General features: G+C 37.5%; 1 protein-coding gene across 1 annotated transcript in view; it reads right to left on the minus strand.

Moving 5' to 3' along the window:
* The window catches only part of COL5A2 (collagen type V alpha 2 chain), a 148,504-nt gene extending 132,602 nt beyond the window's left edge, over window positions 1-15,902 (minus strand). Inside the window, exon 1 of the mRNA XM_005675868.3 lies at window positions 15,411-15,902. Within this exon, the coding sequence (XP_005675925.2) occupies window positions 15,411-15,507 (97 nt within the window). The 5' untranslated portion in view covers window positions 15,508-15,902. The remainder of the gene's footprint in view (window positions 1-15,410) is intronic.

Consider the following 16,808-nt stretch of genomic DNA (forward strand, 5'->3'; position numbering starts at 1 on the left):
TTTAATAATCTTGTCATATTTTTAATTTAAATTTTTCCTGTATCTTAATTAAACAAATATACTTCTTGTAAAGACATTTTTAAGGCCATTTTCTGCCCAGAATGGCTGGGAGTGAAATTCTAGCAGATCTTGGGTACCTAAATGTTTAGAGAACTAAATCACTATCAGTGAAGGAGGAAAACTGGGAAATAAAACACAAAAATGGAGTTCTTCATTTTCCCTGAAGGACATGGGAAGCAAGTACCATGTTCCAAAAAGTTCTCCCGCATTCTTGCCTGGAAAACCCCACAGACAGAAGAGACTAACAGGCTGCGGTCCAGGTGGTTGAAAAGAGTCAAACATGACTGAAGCAACTTAGCATGGTGTTGTTGTTGTTGTTCAATCACTCAGTCATGACTGACTCTTTGCAACCCCATGTGCTCAAAACATATCAATGGATTAAATCAAACCTTCTAAATATTCAAACTAAATATGTACATATCTCCCAACAAACATTATTAATAAAGAAAAATAAGGACTCGGGAACAGGTATAAGGAATCAAGAACAATCATGATAATCTCACGATCTACTCTTCAGGGAAATCTCATAAGCTTTAACTTCTCCTTCCTTCTATCCTTCTTTCCTTCCAACTTTTTTAAAAAGGCTAGATAAAATAGCAGTTTAGTAGGTTCCGCAGATTGCCAGGAAAAGTAAGCAATGTCCTCACTGCAAAGACAAATCCATCAGCTTTAAGGGCAAGAGCCTAGGATGCCACTAAACTTTGACCACTATCCCACCAAAAATATTTATAGAGCATCAAATCTTATGATTGAAATAGTATAACACAGCACTGAATGTATTTACATATTTTCTAATTGAAAAATTCAAAGTTACTCTGAAATATGCAAAACTTATTGCCAGATTATTGTGAATTTTTTTTCACAATTACCTTTACAACAAAGTCTAGAAACTTTGTAAAGCCATTTGTGCATGTGTATGCTAAGTCACTTCAGTCATGTCTGACTCTTTGTGACCCTATGGATTGCCAGGTTCCTCTGTCCATGGAATTCTCCAGGCAAGAATACTGGAGTGGGTGGCTATTCCCTCCTCCAGGGGATCTTCTCACCCCAGGAATCTAACACAGGTCTCCTGCATTGCAGACAGATTCTTTACTATCTGAGCCCCCTAGGACATATGAAAAGCCATTCACTGGAAAACAGACCATTTTGGAAGTTGCGTTTCTTAAATAAATCGTAGTAAGGCAGTCTCCTGCCAACCCAAGGGATGTAATACTCAGGTTCAATCCCCGGGTCGGGAAGATTCCCTGGAGGGCGGAATGGCAACCCACTCCAGTATTCTCGCCTGGAGAATCGCATAAACAGAAGAGCCTGGCAGGCTGCAATCCACAGGGTCACAAAGAGTCAAATATGACTGAAGCGACTTGGCACATTTTTGTTGTTGTTCAGTCACTCAGTCATGTCTGACTCTTTGCCAGCCCATGAATGCAGCATGCCAGGCATCCCTGTCTTTCACCATTTCCCGGACCTAGCTCAAATTCATGTCCATTGAGTCAGTGATGTCATCCAACCATCTGTCCCCTTCTCCTGCCTTCAATATTTCCCAGCATCAGGGTCTTCTCTTGTGAAAAGACCTTCACAGACCTTCGGCTCTTCACATCAGGTGGCCAAAGTATTGGAGTTTCAGCTTCAGCATCAGTCCTTCCAATGAATTGTCAGGATTGATTTCCTTTAGGATTGACTGGTTTGTTCTCCTTTCAGTCAAGGGACTCTCAAGAGTCTTCTCCAACACCACAACTCTAAAGCATCAATTCTGTAGCACTCAGTCTTACACACAGGTAAATAACCAGAAACCTGGATCAGAACTTCAAATCCTAATTTAAACGTACAAAAAGATATTACCTACAGAAATGATGCATAAGGCCTCAACCTACCAAAACTTATACATGAAATTCTTCATGGTGGTATAGCACAAATCTAACCTATGTGAGTAAGTTTATGCAAACCTTCTATAGTCCTAGACTTTCAGAGTAGGGAGTAGCCCTGGATAATATACCACAGGTCTTACAGAGGAGGAAACTGAGGCCCAGAGATTTTAAATCACTTCCACAAGATCAGCAATTTAGCTCATGACGGAGCTACAATTAGAAGGCAGATTTCCTGCAACCTGGTCTAGTTTAATTTAGAAAGTTTTCTTTAAAATTATTTCAACAATTTATTCATGAAAGAAAGAAACAGTCTATTTACTTGAGGCCTTCATCTCTTTAACTGCATGTTTCTCTCTGAACAAGTAGAGAGTCTTAAAATATACCAGAAAGTAGACAGGCTTGAGGGATGATGGAACCTCTGTCTAAACACTTGGCTCAGATTGCTGTGGATATTTATCATCAGTTTAAACTTCTGTCTCACAGTCACCTTCTGACCCAGGGAAAAGGGATACCATGCTGCAAACAGGCCCTTAGAGCTTAACTTTGATTTTGAGACAGGCTTCCTGATGGGAGATGAATAGGGAAAAAGTAATAATAACAGTGGATTCAGCCTTCTGCCACGAAGCTACATTTTTGCTTGTAGAGAGACTGCAGTCCAGTTATATTAGAAAAATCACGTTTTGTTTTTCCATCTGTTCTGTTTATCCTGAAGGCAAGGTCTCTATTCTCATTTTTTCCTATTTAATTCCTATTTTGGGGCTTTGGGAGTTTTCTAGATGGTTATGTAAGCAAGGTATTTTACTCTCTGCAATTCAAGGTTTTAAAAAAACCCACTAACTTTGCTTTCTTTCATTTTCGTGAAGAATTTTCTGTTCCTTTGGATTATAAATATTCTCATTTACCTAAAATAAACACTTATTTTATATTCATCTAGAATTTAATTACAATAAATCATATAGACCTTTACTGAGGCTTTTAAATCTGACACAGAATTTCTGCAGACATTATTATGAATTCTTCATTCTAAACCTGTGAGATAGAAAAATAAAAAGTTATCTGTGTTTTATAAATGAGGAAATTAAGGTTCCAACATATTATATTTATAAGGAATTTATGAGGAAAGAATCAGGACTTTACTAGAGTTGTCTGACTCAGGGCCAAGTGCTCTTTGGACCCTGTTGCCATGTTGAATTAGAAGTGGAACGAGCTCACACAGCTCCTTCTTCCACCTTGACCACCCAGGTGGAGGTGCACACCATCCCTCATAAAAGCATTGCCAGGGTCCAAATAAGTTTGTCTTGAACCAGTGAAATCTCAGGAAAGGAAATAAATGTTGTATGTATTGAGCATACTTTCACTTTTCTGAAACAACTCTACAAGAACCAAATGTTCAAACAATTACCAAAATCATTATAATAGAAAAAAAGAATAAAATCAAATGAGTATATGTACCACTCAGTTTGTGAATGCAAAGAAAAACTTTCAGGAGTTGGCTGGTTTGCTTTTCCTTTGTGAATGAATAATCAAGAGCTGAGCACAGGCCTGGCCCAAGGGAAAAGCACGAAATAAACAAAATTTCTTATCACCATTTCATTCCTCCCCACCCTACTCCCTGGCCCTGTTCTGCTCCAGGAATTCTGCTCCTCCATCGTTTCTCTTACCATTTTAGTAACTGGGAATGGTCTGATAAAAATTATTTCAGTTATGGGGTAAACTCTAATGGCCCAATCCGAGGAATCATCCTAAAAGAATAATATCCACTTTTCTTAGCGCCTATAAATTGCAATTCAATTTTTCAATATGCAGATGAAAATATTCATTCTCAAAGATCCGTACCTTGCTCAAGGTCACAAGGTTGCAAAAACACAGGATTCAAATGTGACACTCCAAAGACCCAGGCTCTGTTAATTGCTTTTTGAAACTAAACGGAAAAAGAGAAGTTCTAAATGTAGGAACTGTTCACTGTTAAAGGTCCTAAGTGTAGAAAAACGGTAGTAATTGAGAGTTGAAGAAATTTCCCAGAATTAAAAAAAATCTAACTGTGAGATGCTACCCTCTTCCTACTATTCCTATGGCCTATTTGGCCTAGTTATAAGTATCTATGTTGTTAGCTCAAAATAATAGATATACAAGACTGTGGTTGTGTTTATGTGTTCTTTCCAAAATGAATGTGTCTTAGGCATATAGGGTTAAAAAAATTAGAGAGATCTAAGAAAAAATATTCAGAGATATCACAAATTTTCCCAGCCTCTTTGAAATTTTCCAAATAAATCCCACAAGACATGATAGCCTTCAATGAGGCTATCTGTGCCAACTGTTAATTGGTATCCTTGGGTACCACAGAAAACTCATCTTCCCATGTACTCATGCCTTCTATATGATGCCCAATCATACAGTTCTATTCTGAAGAAACTCAAATATCCTCTTCAGAAACAGTGGGAATCCTGCAGACAAATTTTCCATTTTGATTATATGACATCAACTTTCAGTTTCTCTTAGAATGGATCTGAAGTGATTCTAATGTCGTGACTGTGGAACCATCCACGGAAAAACACAGAATGTCCATGACAGCTGTGTTTCATCTGCCTGTGGTGTGAGCCATAGAGTCCACCCAGTACTGGGACTTTCACCCAGAGCCATGATGTCAGCTGATTTGATGGCCAGAGATCATTGGGGGAGATCATAAAAGGCAAATCACCATATAATAACACATTCAGATCGAGTGAGTGCTCAGTTGCTCAGTTGTGTCCAACTCTTTGCGACCTCATCGACTGTAGCCCATCAGGCTCCTCTGTCCATGGGATTTTCCAGGCAAGCATACTGGAGTGGGTTGCCATGCCCTTCTCTTGGAGATCTTCCCAACCCTAGGGGATCTTCCCCATCCAGGGATCAAATCCATATCTCTCAAGTCTCTTGCATTAGCGGGAGAGTTCTTTCCCACCAGCGCCACCTGAGAAGCCCATATTTGAGAAGGAGACATCCAAATAAACCTCCAGTGTGAGACCTTGATTCTCAGGTAGATTCCTGAATGCCTTTCCTTCAGACTGAAAGTTTAAAGCATATTTCCCTTAAAAACAAAATTAAAAGTCATCTACTTCGAAACTGTTTTCTTAAAACTGGAACTGCTTCTCCTCCTAGGATTTTAGCAACATTGCATCCACAGAATACATGTGGAGGGGGTACAAAGTAGATCAAGTGAGTATAGCTTTAACAGTTTTATGAAATATTTATATCCTGAATGTACCAAAATATCATGGAAATACTAAGCAGCATAAAACACTTCATTTAATTTTATTTCATCATCCTCCACATACCCAAACACAAACACTGCCAATGGAACTTTGAATACATCCACTGATTAATTTCTTTAGAACTTATTGTTTTAATCTTGATTCATAAAGGAATTATCCCACTCTTTTTTTTTTTTTTTTAATGAAATAGACTACAAATATCCTGAAATCTTCCCAGGCTGATGAGAATGCCATTGGTTCAGGAATTTATTAGTTGTTTCTCAGTAAAATTCAGTTCAGTTTTATTGTGCCTGAGGAAGAAAATAAAAACACAAACAAACACATGCCTAATCTAACAGGGAGAGACCAAGATTTAGAAGGAAACGGGGAAGGGACGAAAAAAGAAGTCATTTTTTTTGTGAATACTCAGAAAGACGTAATACATGTAGCACCTGAAAGCTTTAACACAAGCTGTCAATGGAATGTTCAATTGTTCCTCCTTCATTGACTCCAAGTGTTTTTTCCTTTGTTTCGGTACAAACTCATGTAAAAGAAGATTCCTATATCAGAATCACTCATTTGCCTTAGAATGGCCAGTGCCCTTCTGCCTTTCAAAAGAAAGTATAAGCTTTCTTTATAAAACTTCAGAGGGTTTGTGTTTGTAGCCAAAGACCAGAAAACTAGAAACTTTTCCTTTGCAGTTCATCTTCCCATGGTAACCAGTTAACCTCACTGTTCACCCAGCAGTCCATCCTATCAGAAACTCTAGATAAAAGTTGAACACTAAATGAGAAGCATAATATTCTGAATTAAATTGTAACTTAATCATTTCTTCAATAGAAAGCTCTGGAAACAATGAGAAAGAAAAAATTTTAAAATAATTTCAAACTAGCATAAATGAATCTGATAGGTGCTTCTACATCAAGAACAAATAATAACTATATAACTGCTATTTAATCAGTTAAACTTTTTAATGAAAATATTAAGTCTCTATAAATAAGTTGTATTTTGCTATGGGAAGTAGCCACATTTTTAAATTCCATAATGAAAAACTCTAAAGCTGATGGCGACAGAACAGCTCTATTGAATAAAAATAAAAAAATTTAATTAAAGTAATTCATAGCTACTAATTATCTGGTGAAATTCCATGCGCATACCTTCTTCTAAGTGAAACCCATCATTTTGTTCAAGTTTAAAAAACTGAGAAGGAAAAAAATTGCGGCAAAATAAGGAAAGTGTGAGCATGAAGAATGTGCCTACATTTCACATCAGTGTCTGCTTTCCGGAGTCAATTTCACAAAAGTCTCCCGGGAGTGAAGGGAGTGAAGGACCCAGCAGCCTTTGGGGAATGAGGAGACTTGCTACAAAATCTGGTAAAAGATGGTCACTCCCACTACTGTATCCAAATAGTCCAGGGAGCTGCCTTGTAAATCCCCCTGCAGTGAAGCAATTCCTCTCCTTCCAGATGCAATCCAGAGCAATGCAGGGTGGAAAATAAGCTTCCAGTTTTTAATACAGACTTTTATGACTATCGTATTTTCAGAAAATAAACTCTGAAACAGACAGAGCTGGTAGACAGACACGCGGCAGCATTGCAGCGTGGAACGGATCGTGCTTGGCTTGCGCACATCTTGGAGACAGTTGCAGAGAATGAAGTGTGTGTGGGGTGTGAAACAGGAGAGCAGGAGTAATGCTTCAAATCACATGGCCTCTAGAAAGTATTTAATGGAAAGAGGTTTTTGTTTCTTTTTTTTCCCATAGTAAACCTACGCAAGAAGACACTACAGTAAAGCTCTTCTATTTGAAGGGCAAAATGTATAAGTAAGCTTAAAATATAGCCTATTTAGATATTAGATAAAAATACTGATTCATTGCCTAAGTGACTGTAGTAGATACCATTTGCATTTTAAGTTTTACAATAATTTTAATCTCTTTGAGAGAAAAGTTGTTTCTTTATTTTTTCTGTAACATCTAACATTTTGGTTGATAATTACCCAATAAGCATTTATCATTATTGTTATATTATTAAATAGTTGAATAATAATATCAACTGGATAATTATGCTGGATAATAGTATCAATAATCATTTGATGAGCTCCTACTTTATGTCAGGAACCATACTACTATGTAGGTGGTTTAATACATGATAGTCTTCAAAATAATTATTGAAGGTGAATATTACTATTCTAATTTTATATATGAGAAAACTAAAACATAGAGCTCTTAAGAAAATTACTCAAGAATATGCAAATATAACTTGAAAAATCTAAATCTGAAATTGGTTCACTCATATTTGAATGAATAAATAGGGGGAGAGTTTTTTTTAGATTAAAAAAAAATAATATTCACTTGGCCTATGTGCAAGGAATAGCAATCATATACCTAATACATAAAATAATTTTATGACATGCAGTGGAACCTGGGAAGTAAACTAAGGAAAAGTGTGTGTGCATGTATGTCATGGGAGGTGAGAACTACAGGCAATTCCTTATTTTGAGGCAAAGAATGATAGCCACTGGACTAAAATTCTAGAAATGAGACAGATCATGAAAGGTCTTGTATGCTTTGCTTAGGAGCTTCTTCAAGTTATGGGAGTCAATGGAAGGTTTTAAGGAAAGTAATGAAGTGATCACAGTTTAGTTTTATAACACAATAGCAACAGAGGTGGTGCCAATAGGTACAGATGGGAAGTAGCCACATGGGAGGCAAAGAGACAAACTTACATGCGATTGCAGTAAAAAGCAGTAATCCATGAGAGCTTAAACTGGGGTATTTGTAGTAGAGATGGAGAGGAGGTATATTTGAGAAATATTTAGCAGGTACAATGGCAGAATTTAGTAACTGATCAGAATTTTGCTTGAATAACCGAATAGGATGATGTTGCCATTAACTGACATAAAGAATACATGAGAAAGATGATCCTATCTGGAAGGAAAGATAACATGTTGAGTTTTGGGTACACGGAACTTGAAGTGGTTATGGACCAGCCAGTGGGAAATTGGGGATTCCGAAGGAATATGTTCATATGGAAGGTCAGGGTTGAAGAGAGAGATTTGAAAATGATCAGCAATTAGTTGTTACGCAAAACCCTGGGAGTAAGATTCCTAGATAATCTAGGAAGAGAATAGATGGAACCAGTGGACTAAATTCGATGAGGAAACAAAGTGCTAAGGGATAAAAAAGAAAGAGAGAGAAGGAGCCCATGAAACTGAGAAGGAAAAGTCAGGAAGGTAAAGCGAGAACCTTCAGAGCACAGCCTTTCAAGAAAGCTGGGGTCGTTAACGGTAGGTGAAAGGAGTCCACTGGAGCGTCACACATTACTGGGCAAGCTTAAGAGGAATAGGGGGAGCAAAAGCGAGGGTGCATGGGATGAGCGAGGGCACGCAGTCAGACAGAAAACCGCTCTGCTCCTTTAAAGCAGCTAGGCTAAGAATAAAGGGTGAAAGCCGGACGCAGGCCCTGGGAAAGAGCTGAGCTTGTTTACAGGCTAAGGGGAAAGAGCTCATAGGAAGGAAGCTGTTGAAGTTATGGAAAAGAGAGCATGATTAACAGAGCAACTTGCCCCAGGAGGTGGAGAACAAACAAAATACAGAAGGAGGACAAATCCGGAAGTTTCTTCAAAACGAATTCAAAGATTTGGTAAAAGTAGAATTTATGCCACCAAGATTTATAGCTGTGATGACTGAGATCAGACCAAAATATCACTTTGTGAGTCTCATGTAAGTGCTCCAAAATTGCCTTCAGGTAAATTTCCCAAATGACCCTCTTAAGAGTTCCATCAGATTGACAGGGGTGTGTTTAATTTCTTCAAATTCAGATGAGGACCCACAGGTTTGGTAAGGCTTGTTGTTGCTCACTCACTAGGTCGTGTCTGACTCTGTGACCCCCATGGACTGCAGCATGGCAGGGTTCCCTGGAGTTTGCTCAAACTCATGTCCATTGATTCGGTGATGTCACCAAACCACCTCATTGTCTGTCGCTCTCTTCTCCTCCTGCCCTCAAAAGAAAACAAGGAGTCTAAAGGTTGCCGAACTAAATAGCAGGGATGGATCAGAATCCAGGTGTCCTCCCAGTGATGGCAAGACCGTGGCTTACTTTACTTACTAAAGTATGTAGACTACAACAGGGCTGTGATGCTTAGGTTGCAAGCAACAGTGTCATCTTTAAACTGAACTTATAATTCTGATTGAATAGACACCCAGAAAGAAAAAGGAAAGAAAACCGACTGTGAGATTGTCTTTCCTCCTTCCCAGATGTACATTAAAAAAAAAAAAAAAAAACCTTTTTAAAGCACACAAACATTTTTGAGTTTGAAAATTATACCAGAAAGCTATAGAGACAACATTCATTAATTTATCGACGCTAACTTTTTAACAGTGTTAATGTTACTTCTCTGTAGAAGACAACAAGTGGGTAAGGGAATTCTTGTGCTGGCGGCATGTCCCTGATACACCGTCCTTAGGAAAAATACTCAGCATAATATGGAACCATCATGATTTCTGTTGAAGAGTTTAGTTTTAAACCTACCCATAAAACAAAGTAAAAACACTAAAGCCACCAATGCAGTCACAACTTCAAAGAAACATTTTCCACTGTATAGATTACTTCTCACACAAATGCCAAGAATAGATATTCTGTGTGTGTAATAGCACTTCAGCAGAAAATAAAAGTTAGAAAAAGCCACATGAAATTTACAGGAAAAGAAATGTAGGGGAAAACTGAATTGTCAATATATTCCTAGCAATTCCACTGTCTTATATACACTCGTTCAACTTGCCAAAATGTACATAGTAGGTCAATTAATAATTAATAACTTGAGTCTTTTTTCCTACTATTACTATGTCTCTCATATATAAATCTAACCTTTTCAATGTTGTAATCTCAGAACACAAAACATCAGTCAAAAAGTGACTGATCCAATTTTAAATATTTTTTAAATTGCCATGTAAGACTAAGACATGATACATGAATTCTCCTTCAAGTAGGAACAAACTATTTGATTAAAAAAAGAAAAAAAATAGACTAACATAACTTTAATCTCTAAGTCTCCTCCTCTCAAAACAAAACTTCCTCTTGATGTTTTTACTTAACATATGGTATTATGCGCACTTCTAGAATGATCAACGTGATGAGTCTTTGGCCTTCGGGGATATGATAACAGTGTAAAGAGCAGGAAGTGAAAGAAAGAAAAAAAAGACTACATAGTCACCTGGAAATACATTTTAATAGTGTGGCCTTTGTATAGTAGAATGATTCACCTAACTTGCCATAAGGAGGATTTGGGTCTTGATTATTTTTTTCCAGAAATGATTGTGAATTCACAATGTCTTATCTATAAATTTTCAATAAGCAGGCTTATAAGTGAAAGGAATGACTAGAATAGCAAGTTATTAGCAAAGTCACAGTGTGTAGCCTTAGAAGAGGAAGCCAGCTGATGCCACATCAAGATCAAGAGTCTAGGCAGAGACTTAACACAGTGGTTCACCAATATGAATCCATCACCTAGAAAGCTTCCCAAATCCCATCCACAACCACCAAATCAGGATATTTGGGAACAAGAGGAGCCTAAAATCTATACTGGCAACAAGCTCGTCAGGTGTTTTTTTAATGCAATCAGCTCAGTACTGATCTGTGCGGACTGCTTACCAACTAACCTAAAGAGTCATGATCAAAGTCCGCCCTGCATTTGTCAACAGAAAAAATTGACTGTACCTATCAATCTACCAATCACATATATAGAGAGATACTCTCCAAAATAGAGCCTTATTCTAATTTTTATAAGAGTAAAGTTCATTCGAAGAGACAAAGGAAAGAGTTGTAAAGAATAAAAACATAATGTTTAAGTGCCATCCGGTGTTCTTGGCTTTGTATTCTACCTAGGAATGAACAATAACCAGGGTAAGTCTGGTTACTCAACTGTATTCTGTCCATTGAAACCAGATCTATTCCACTGAAAGTGGTTGACAATTATGCCCACTGTGGCCAGGATTACAGTTGCCTCCTAATAGCTATTCTCTCTTTTATATCCTCCATAACTCTATTCAACAGAGTACATTGTCAGTGTTACCCAGCTAAGACTACGTTTCCCAGCAGCCCTTGTAGCTTTGTGTGACCACATGACTTACAAGTAAGTAGAAATGATATGATGACTTAATAATCTCCATTAAAAAAGAATCACAGCCTTTATCTCCTATTCTCTATCTAGAAGCCGGGAAAGTAAATATAATGGCTGGGATTCCAGTAGCTGTCTAGGAATTTAGAACATCAAGAACTGTACCCTAAGAATATAAGAGAGCTAGAAAAAACTGAATCCCTGATGATTCTGTAGAGTTGGTAAACCAACCTTTCCCTACTAAACTAGAAGCTTATAAAATAAGAAAAAAACACTTTTTTGTTGTTTAAACTACTACACTCTCCTATATGCAGGTGGCCCTGGCTTAAAACATTCACTGTAAAAGAAAAGTGTGCATATCCTACGTGAGTATGATCCAAAGTATCCACTTCAACAGTAAAAGGTTTTTGTAATTTATGAGTGAACAAGTATCTTAACCTATATATTTGCATTCTCTACTGCCTTTAAAATGATCCCATCCAAGTACTGCTGAGTATTAAGCATTGTTTCTTATTATTTGTATTTGAATGATGAGATAAATGCCAGACATAATATAATAAAAATGCAGGAGGCCATGCTATAGAAAGGGCTTCCCTGTTGGCTCAGACGGTAAAGAATCAGCCTTCAATGCAGGAGGCCTGAGTTAGATCCTTGGGTTGGGAAGATCCCCTTGAAGAAGGTATGACAACTCACTCCAGTATTCTTGCCTAGAGAATCCCCATGGACAGAGGAGCCTGGCAGGCTACAGTCCATGGGGTCGCAAAGAGTTGGACGTGACCGAGCGACTAAGCACACACGCTATAGAAAGAACTGTGAGCCCCTCAATTCAGTTCAGTCTCTCAGTGGTGTCCGATTCTTTGTGACCCCATGGACTGCAGCACTCCAGATTTCCCTGTCCATCACCAACTCCCAGAGCTTGCTCAAACTCATGTCCATCAAGCCAGTGATGCCATCCAAACATCTCATCCTCTGTGAGCTCCTCATCTCTTAGTAATCAGAAGTTAGCTTGGGTCCATGATACTAGTATAGGGCTACAAATAAGAGGGTTGCATATTTATGGTCCATGAGCCACACTTGACATTCAAAATATACTGTATTTGGCTTAGGTAATACTTTCTGAACACATTAGATATGAATGGCTTCAAGTGGGAATGCATCTTCAGCTCCACAGCCCTACCATCACCTGTTGATATACACTCTCTTGCTTCACTTGTTGATGTCACCTTCATGACCTCTGAGAAGCACTGACATTTATAGTCTGGAAATAAAACAGTATGCTTCTGTAGCTTTCCTTCTCTCCACTGCTTCTCTGTTGTTGAAATCAACGATTCATACCAAAGATTGTTTTCCAAGATTAAGTATGTCCACTGCTAATAACAAGAATGTATTTAAGTATTAGATATTAGATCTTTATTAGGTATTAGACCTAGGTATTAGACCTTTATTCAGGAATATAAAAATTAGTATAAATGCACTAGTATTTTCTCCTACAAAAAACAAATGGGAAAATCTCTTCAAGCAGCTCCCCCAAAACCAACACACTTCCACACACACACAAACTCATGAAAAGCTGATTTTTGTTATCTTAACTCATTTGTTTACTTAATTTTACTTAATAGTCCCAACTAAACTTAGTCCAACTCTCAAACTTTCTCACTTTTATGAATTTAAAAAATCAACTCAGTTCTTAAAATTTAGTGAGAAGTAGTAACAATTTTGGCCTAACAGGCCTAAAGCTTTATTTGTTTTCTTTTATCTCATCATTCATAAGTATTTCTATAAGACATTATGTATGTAATTTATGTAAAATATAAATTTTAAATTTCCAGTAAAAATAATCAGTCAAACAGAAGAAAAATATACTTTGAAGTCCTGAAAAGAAAAAAAAACTTAGTATGTACTTACATATGATAATAAGTCTCTACATTTCAAAGAGGACATATTTGTACACAAAGTCAGCACCACATTATATGACTTAGAGCTAAAATTTGAAAAACATACTGTTTTGCATTTGTGCCTTAGAAACTTCTTAGTTTAAAACATTTACCTTACTCTTCTCCAAACTTAAAATCACATGGAGTTTCAAAATTCTGATTCTTCTATTTAAGTTTGTGACAAGCCTGAACAGGAAAAATAAAGTATTGCCAAGTATTCACACAATGTAACTTAAACTAAAATATGCATGGTAAATTCAAGTTATGTAGTTCTGAATATCCTGGATTATGGAATTCTTTTTATATCACCTTTAATTAAGACCTTAACTATTTACTTTTGCTATTGAATTTTTATTACACATATTCTCTTAGCTTGAGTAACATAACTGAGCAATTTACTCTTTTACAATATGTATGCAAGCAATTTACCTTTTTTCTGTAAAATGTTTGGAATTCCATGTTCTATGCTATTTGGATATATGGGGAGGAGGCTTTTTTGCACCAAGCATCACATTTCTAACATTTATATAAATTAGTATTAAGGTAAATTGAACTCTGCTCATTTTTTAGAAACACCTACAATGTAATTACAGCTATTTGAGAAAGTCTTTTAACATTTGGCCTACTCCATATACTTTAGGAAACATTCATTTATTCACATGTTCAATTATTTTCATACCTTATAAATGAAATTATTTATCTTAAAATGTAGTAACAAGGAAAGTTGTGTAAAATTTTGAATGAAAGTTGTTGGTTTTTCTGGTGGGGGAGGGGAGTCGACTTCTTTTATATTCAGATATTTCTAATTTTGTGCATTTTTCCCTCCCCTTTCCTGACTTCTACTTCTTATTCTATTATCTCCCCAGCCCTTCCAAACTAGACATGCTTTTTACAACATTACAAGGAAACTCAAGAGGTTTAATCTTCTATGAATTGTCTCATTTTTTAAAATACAAAAAGTAACATAAAAGTTTCAAGATTTCAGAAAGTGCCCCCTCTATGGGAGTCTGGACAGATTCTTGGGTATTCATCCCAGATTCATATTTTCATTCTAAATGTTTTTTAGACCTCGGGGTTTCTAGATTAATTTTATGAACATTTATAGAGCAAAAATACACAGAAACAGGTTTTAAATATATATATACACACATATGTGTAACAGAAAAGTTTAATCAGTGTGCTAAATTTTAAAAGCTTGAGTTTGATGTTAAATTGTTATGAAAATCTTTAAAGCCTATTATGAAAGAGTACATGTCTGTATTTGAAACTTCAGGCCTGGAGGGTAAGGATTTAATAATGTGAAACCAATTTAAATATTTTCTTATATTTGCTAGCAGCCACACATTTTTGCTTAACCATACCATAGAAAGCAACCCTAACATATGCAAATTTCATAGGAAAAAAATTGGTAACCAGGCAAGATTTGTCTTACATTTTTAAAAAAGAGAAGAAAGGAAACTTGTGTCTCATGAATAATGCCCATGCAAATACTCTGTGATAAATAAATTATATAAGACATTCCGATTTCCTGCCTTCCGCCTCCAACAGGGAACCACCACTGTCCTGATAGTCAAGTCAGTAGGGTGGGAAAATGAGAAATCTGGCTTCTATCAGCCTCTGCCATGGAGAAAGAAAGACTTGTCTCACAGAAAGCAAAAGTGATTGTAAGATCACAAATGAAACTAGGAGAGATGCAAAAATCTATAAAGAGAAAAGAATAAGGAGCCAAAGACAAAGAAAAATCAGTTGTGACTGGCTACAGAGGTTTTTCTAAACAAAGAATTTTATGAAGCAGCTGAAGTTCAGTACAAAAAAGGCTCCACCCTACTCTGCTTCTGCCGCGACTTTTCCTTGCTTTAAGAACTCTAGCCCACAGAACAGACCTCCTCTCAGAGTGTCTCTAGCCCTCCGTTTCAAGCACTCTCCTTTTCTTTTAAACTTCCCACTCTCCACATTCAGGCAAAAGGACTTATCCTAGGCTTTCCCCCAAAGAATTCAGTAGTGTACTCTTCGAACGGCAGAGGTAGAGGCTCCGGATTTACAAATGTCCCCGATTGTCTTCCGAGCCGTTTCCCAGGTGCAAATCTGTCAGCCCCCTTCTCAGCTTTAAACCAGAACCTCCTCTTGGTGCTCTTCCTGAGGCTTAAGATTCCACCCATTTCCCAAACTGTGCAATAAGAACCAGAAGGAAAGCAAACGGCAAACTTACCATCCTCGTCTTCTTCCTGGGCTTTTATTGAGACGAATTGCCCTAATAAAACAGTAAGAATGAGCAGAGGTCTTGCTTCCACCCAGTTTGCCATCATGTCTAAATATTAGACATGTGGGTCCTCCTGGGAGTTAAAAGTATATTCTAAGGTTATTGTAGCACCATGAAGTCAGCTGCGGGCTCTTCTTTCAGCACCAGCCCCAGGGCAGCCTCTGCAAACCCCCTTTTTCAGCACCAGCTCCAGCACAGTCTGCGAAAACTTTTTTCAAGCGATGCAGCTTTAAATAGGAAGAATGCTGCCTCCACTTCTTTTCCTGCCCCTTTTCAGCTTGTTCAGGCTCATAACCATCCAGTGTCTGCCAAGCAACGGTCTGATTGATGGTAAACAACCAAATCAGAACACAAGCCCCTGTGCCTTGAACTGTCCCTATTTCATTTATGTTTTAAACATAAATGTGGCTAAATCACAGAAGCAAACGTTTGTTTCTCTTTCTTTTTCTTTTCTTTTTTTTTAAAGAAAGGCTGTTAGAAGGGAAGAGTCTTTTTCTTCCCTCCCTAACCCTTCCCCCAGACACACACCCCTTCACTTTTTCCCTATAAGCTGAAAAGACATCAGCAAGGAAAGACAGCCTTTCAGCCTAATTTTTGGTATCTAGATAATTAAGCCTTAAGGTGTCCACGTTAAACTTTCAAAGGGTCAAATTTTAACCCTTTCTTTTTTTACTAAGAAAGACTTATTCTTGTCCCCTTGCTACATTCTGTTTCTTTTCCCAGATTCTGGAACAGGACCGTTAAATGTCCAGGTGAAGAAATTATTTTAGACAAATGCATCATACTTGGGATTAAGATCATCTCCTTATCTCTCAGTCTCTCTTATTTAGAGAAACACATCTGCATCTCCTTCTTGTCCCAGAGAGTTTTATTATGCAGAAAAGCAGTCCACTTTGTCAGGGTAGAGGGATGGGAAGGACACTGTATTTGGATGCAGAAAGCCTTGCTTCAGACATCAGCTCTGCCACTCACCCGTTTTGTAAACACTAAGCCCTTTATCTCTGTGCACTCCAATTTTCTCATTTGAGAACAGAGCTTGGCTCTGATCAGAAGACAGAGTTTAGTGACATTAAAATGAGTAACACATTATTAACTAAGTTTCAAGCTGCAAAGAACTACCTAAAAGTAGTTACAGTGGTGTGACTACCCCTAAACTAGCTTTGCGGGGAATTCGGTAGTTCAGTTGTACATGTCATTCAAGAGCACTGTTCAGGAGTTTTTGTGCCACGCTCGTGCTTGCCAAGGTCTTAATGACCTCAGAGAGTTCCACATAATGTAGTAGATTTGCTATCTCGAGTCCACGAAGAATGAGAATGGCTGTGCTACACAGCACAGGTGAGTCAGTGG

Source organism: Capra hircus, chromosome 2, assembly GCF_001704415.2.
Source record: "Capra hircus breed San Clemente chromosome 2, ASM170441v1, whole genome shotgun sequence".
Lineage (NCBI taxonomy): Eukaryota > Metazoa > Chordata > Mammalia > Artiodactyla > Bovidae > Capra > Capra hircus.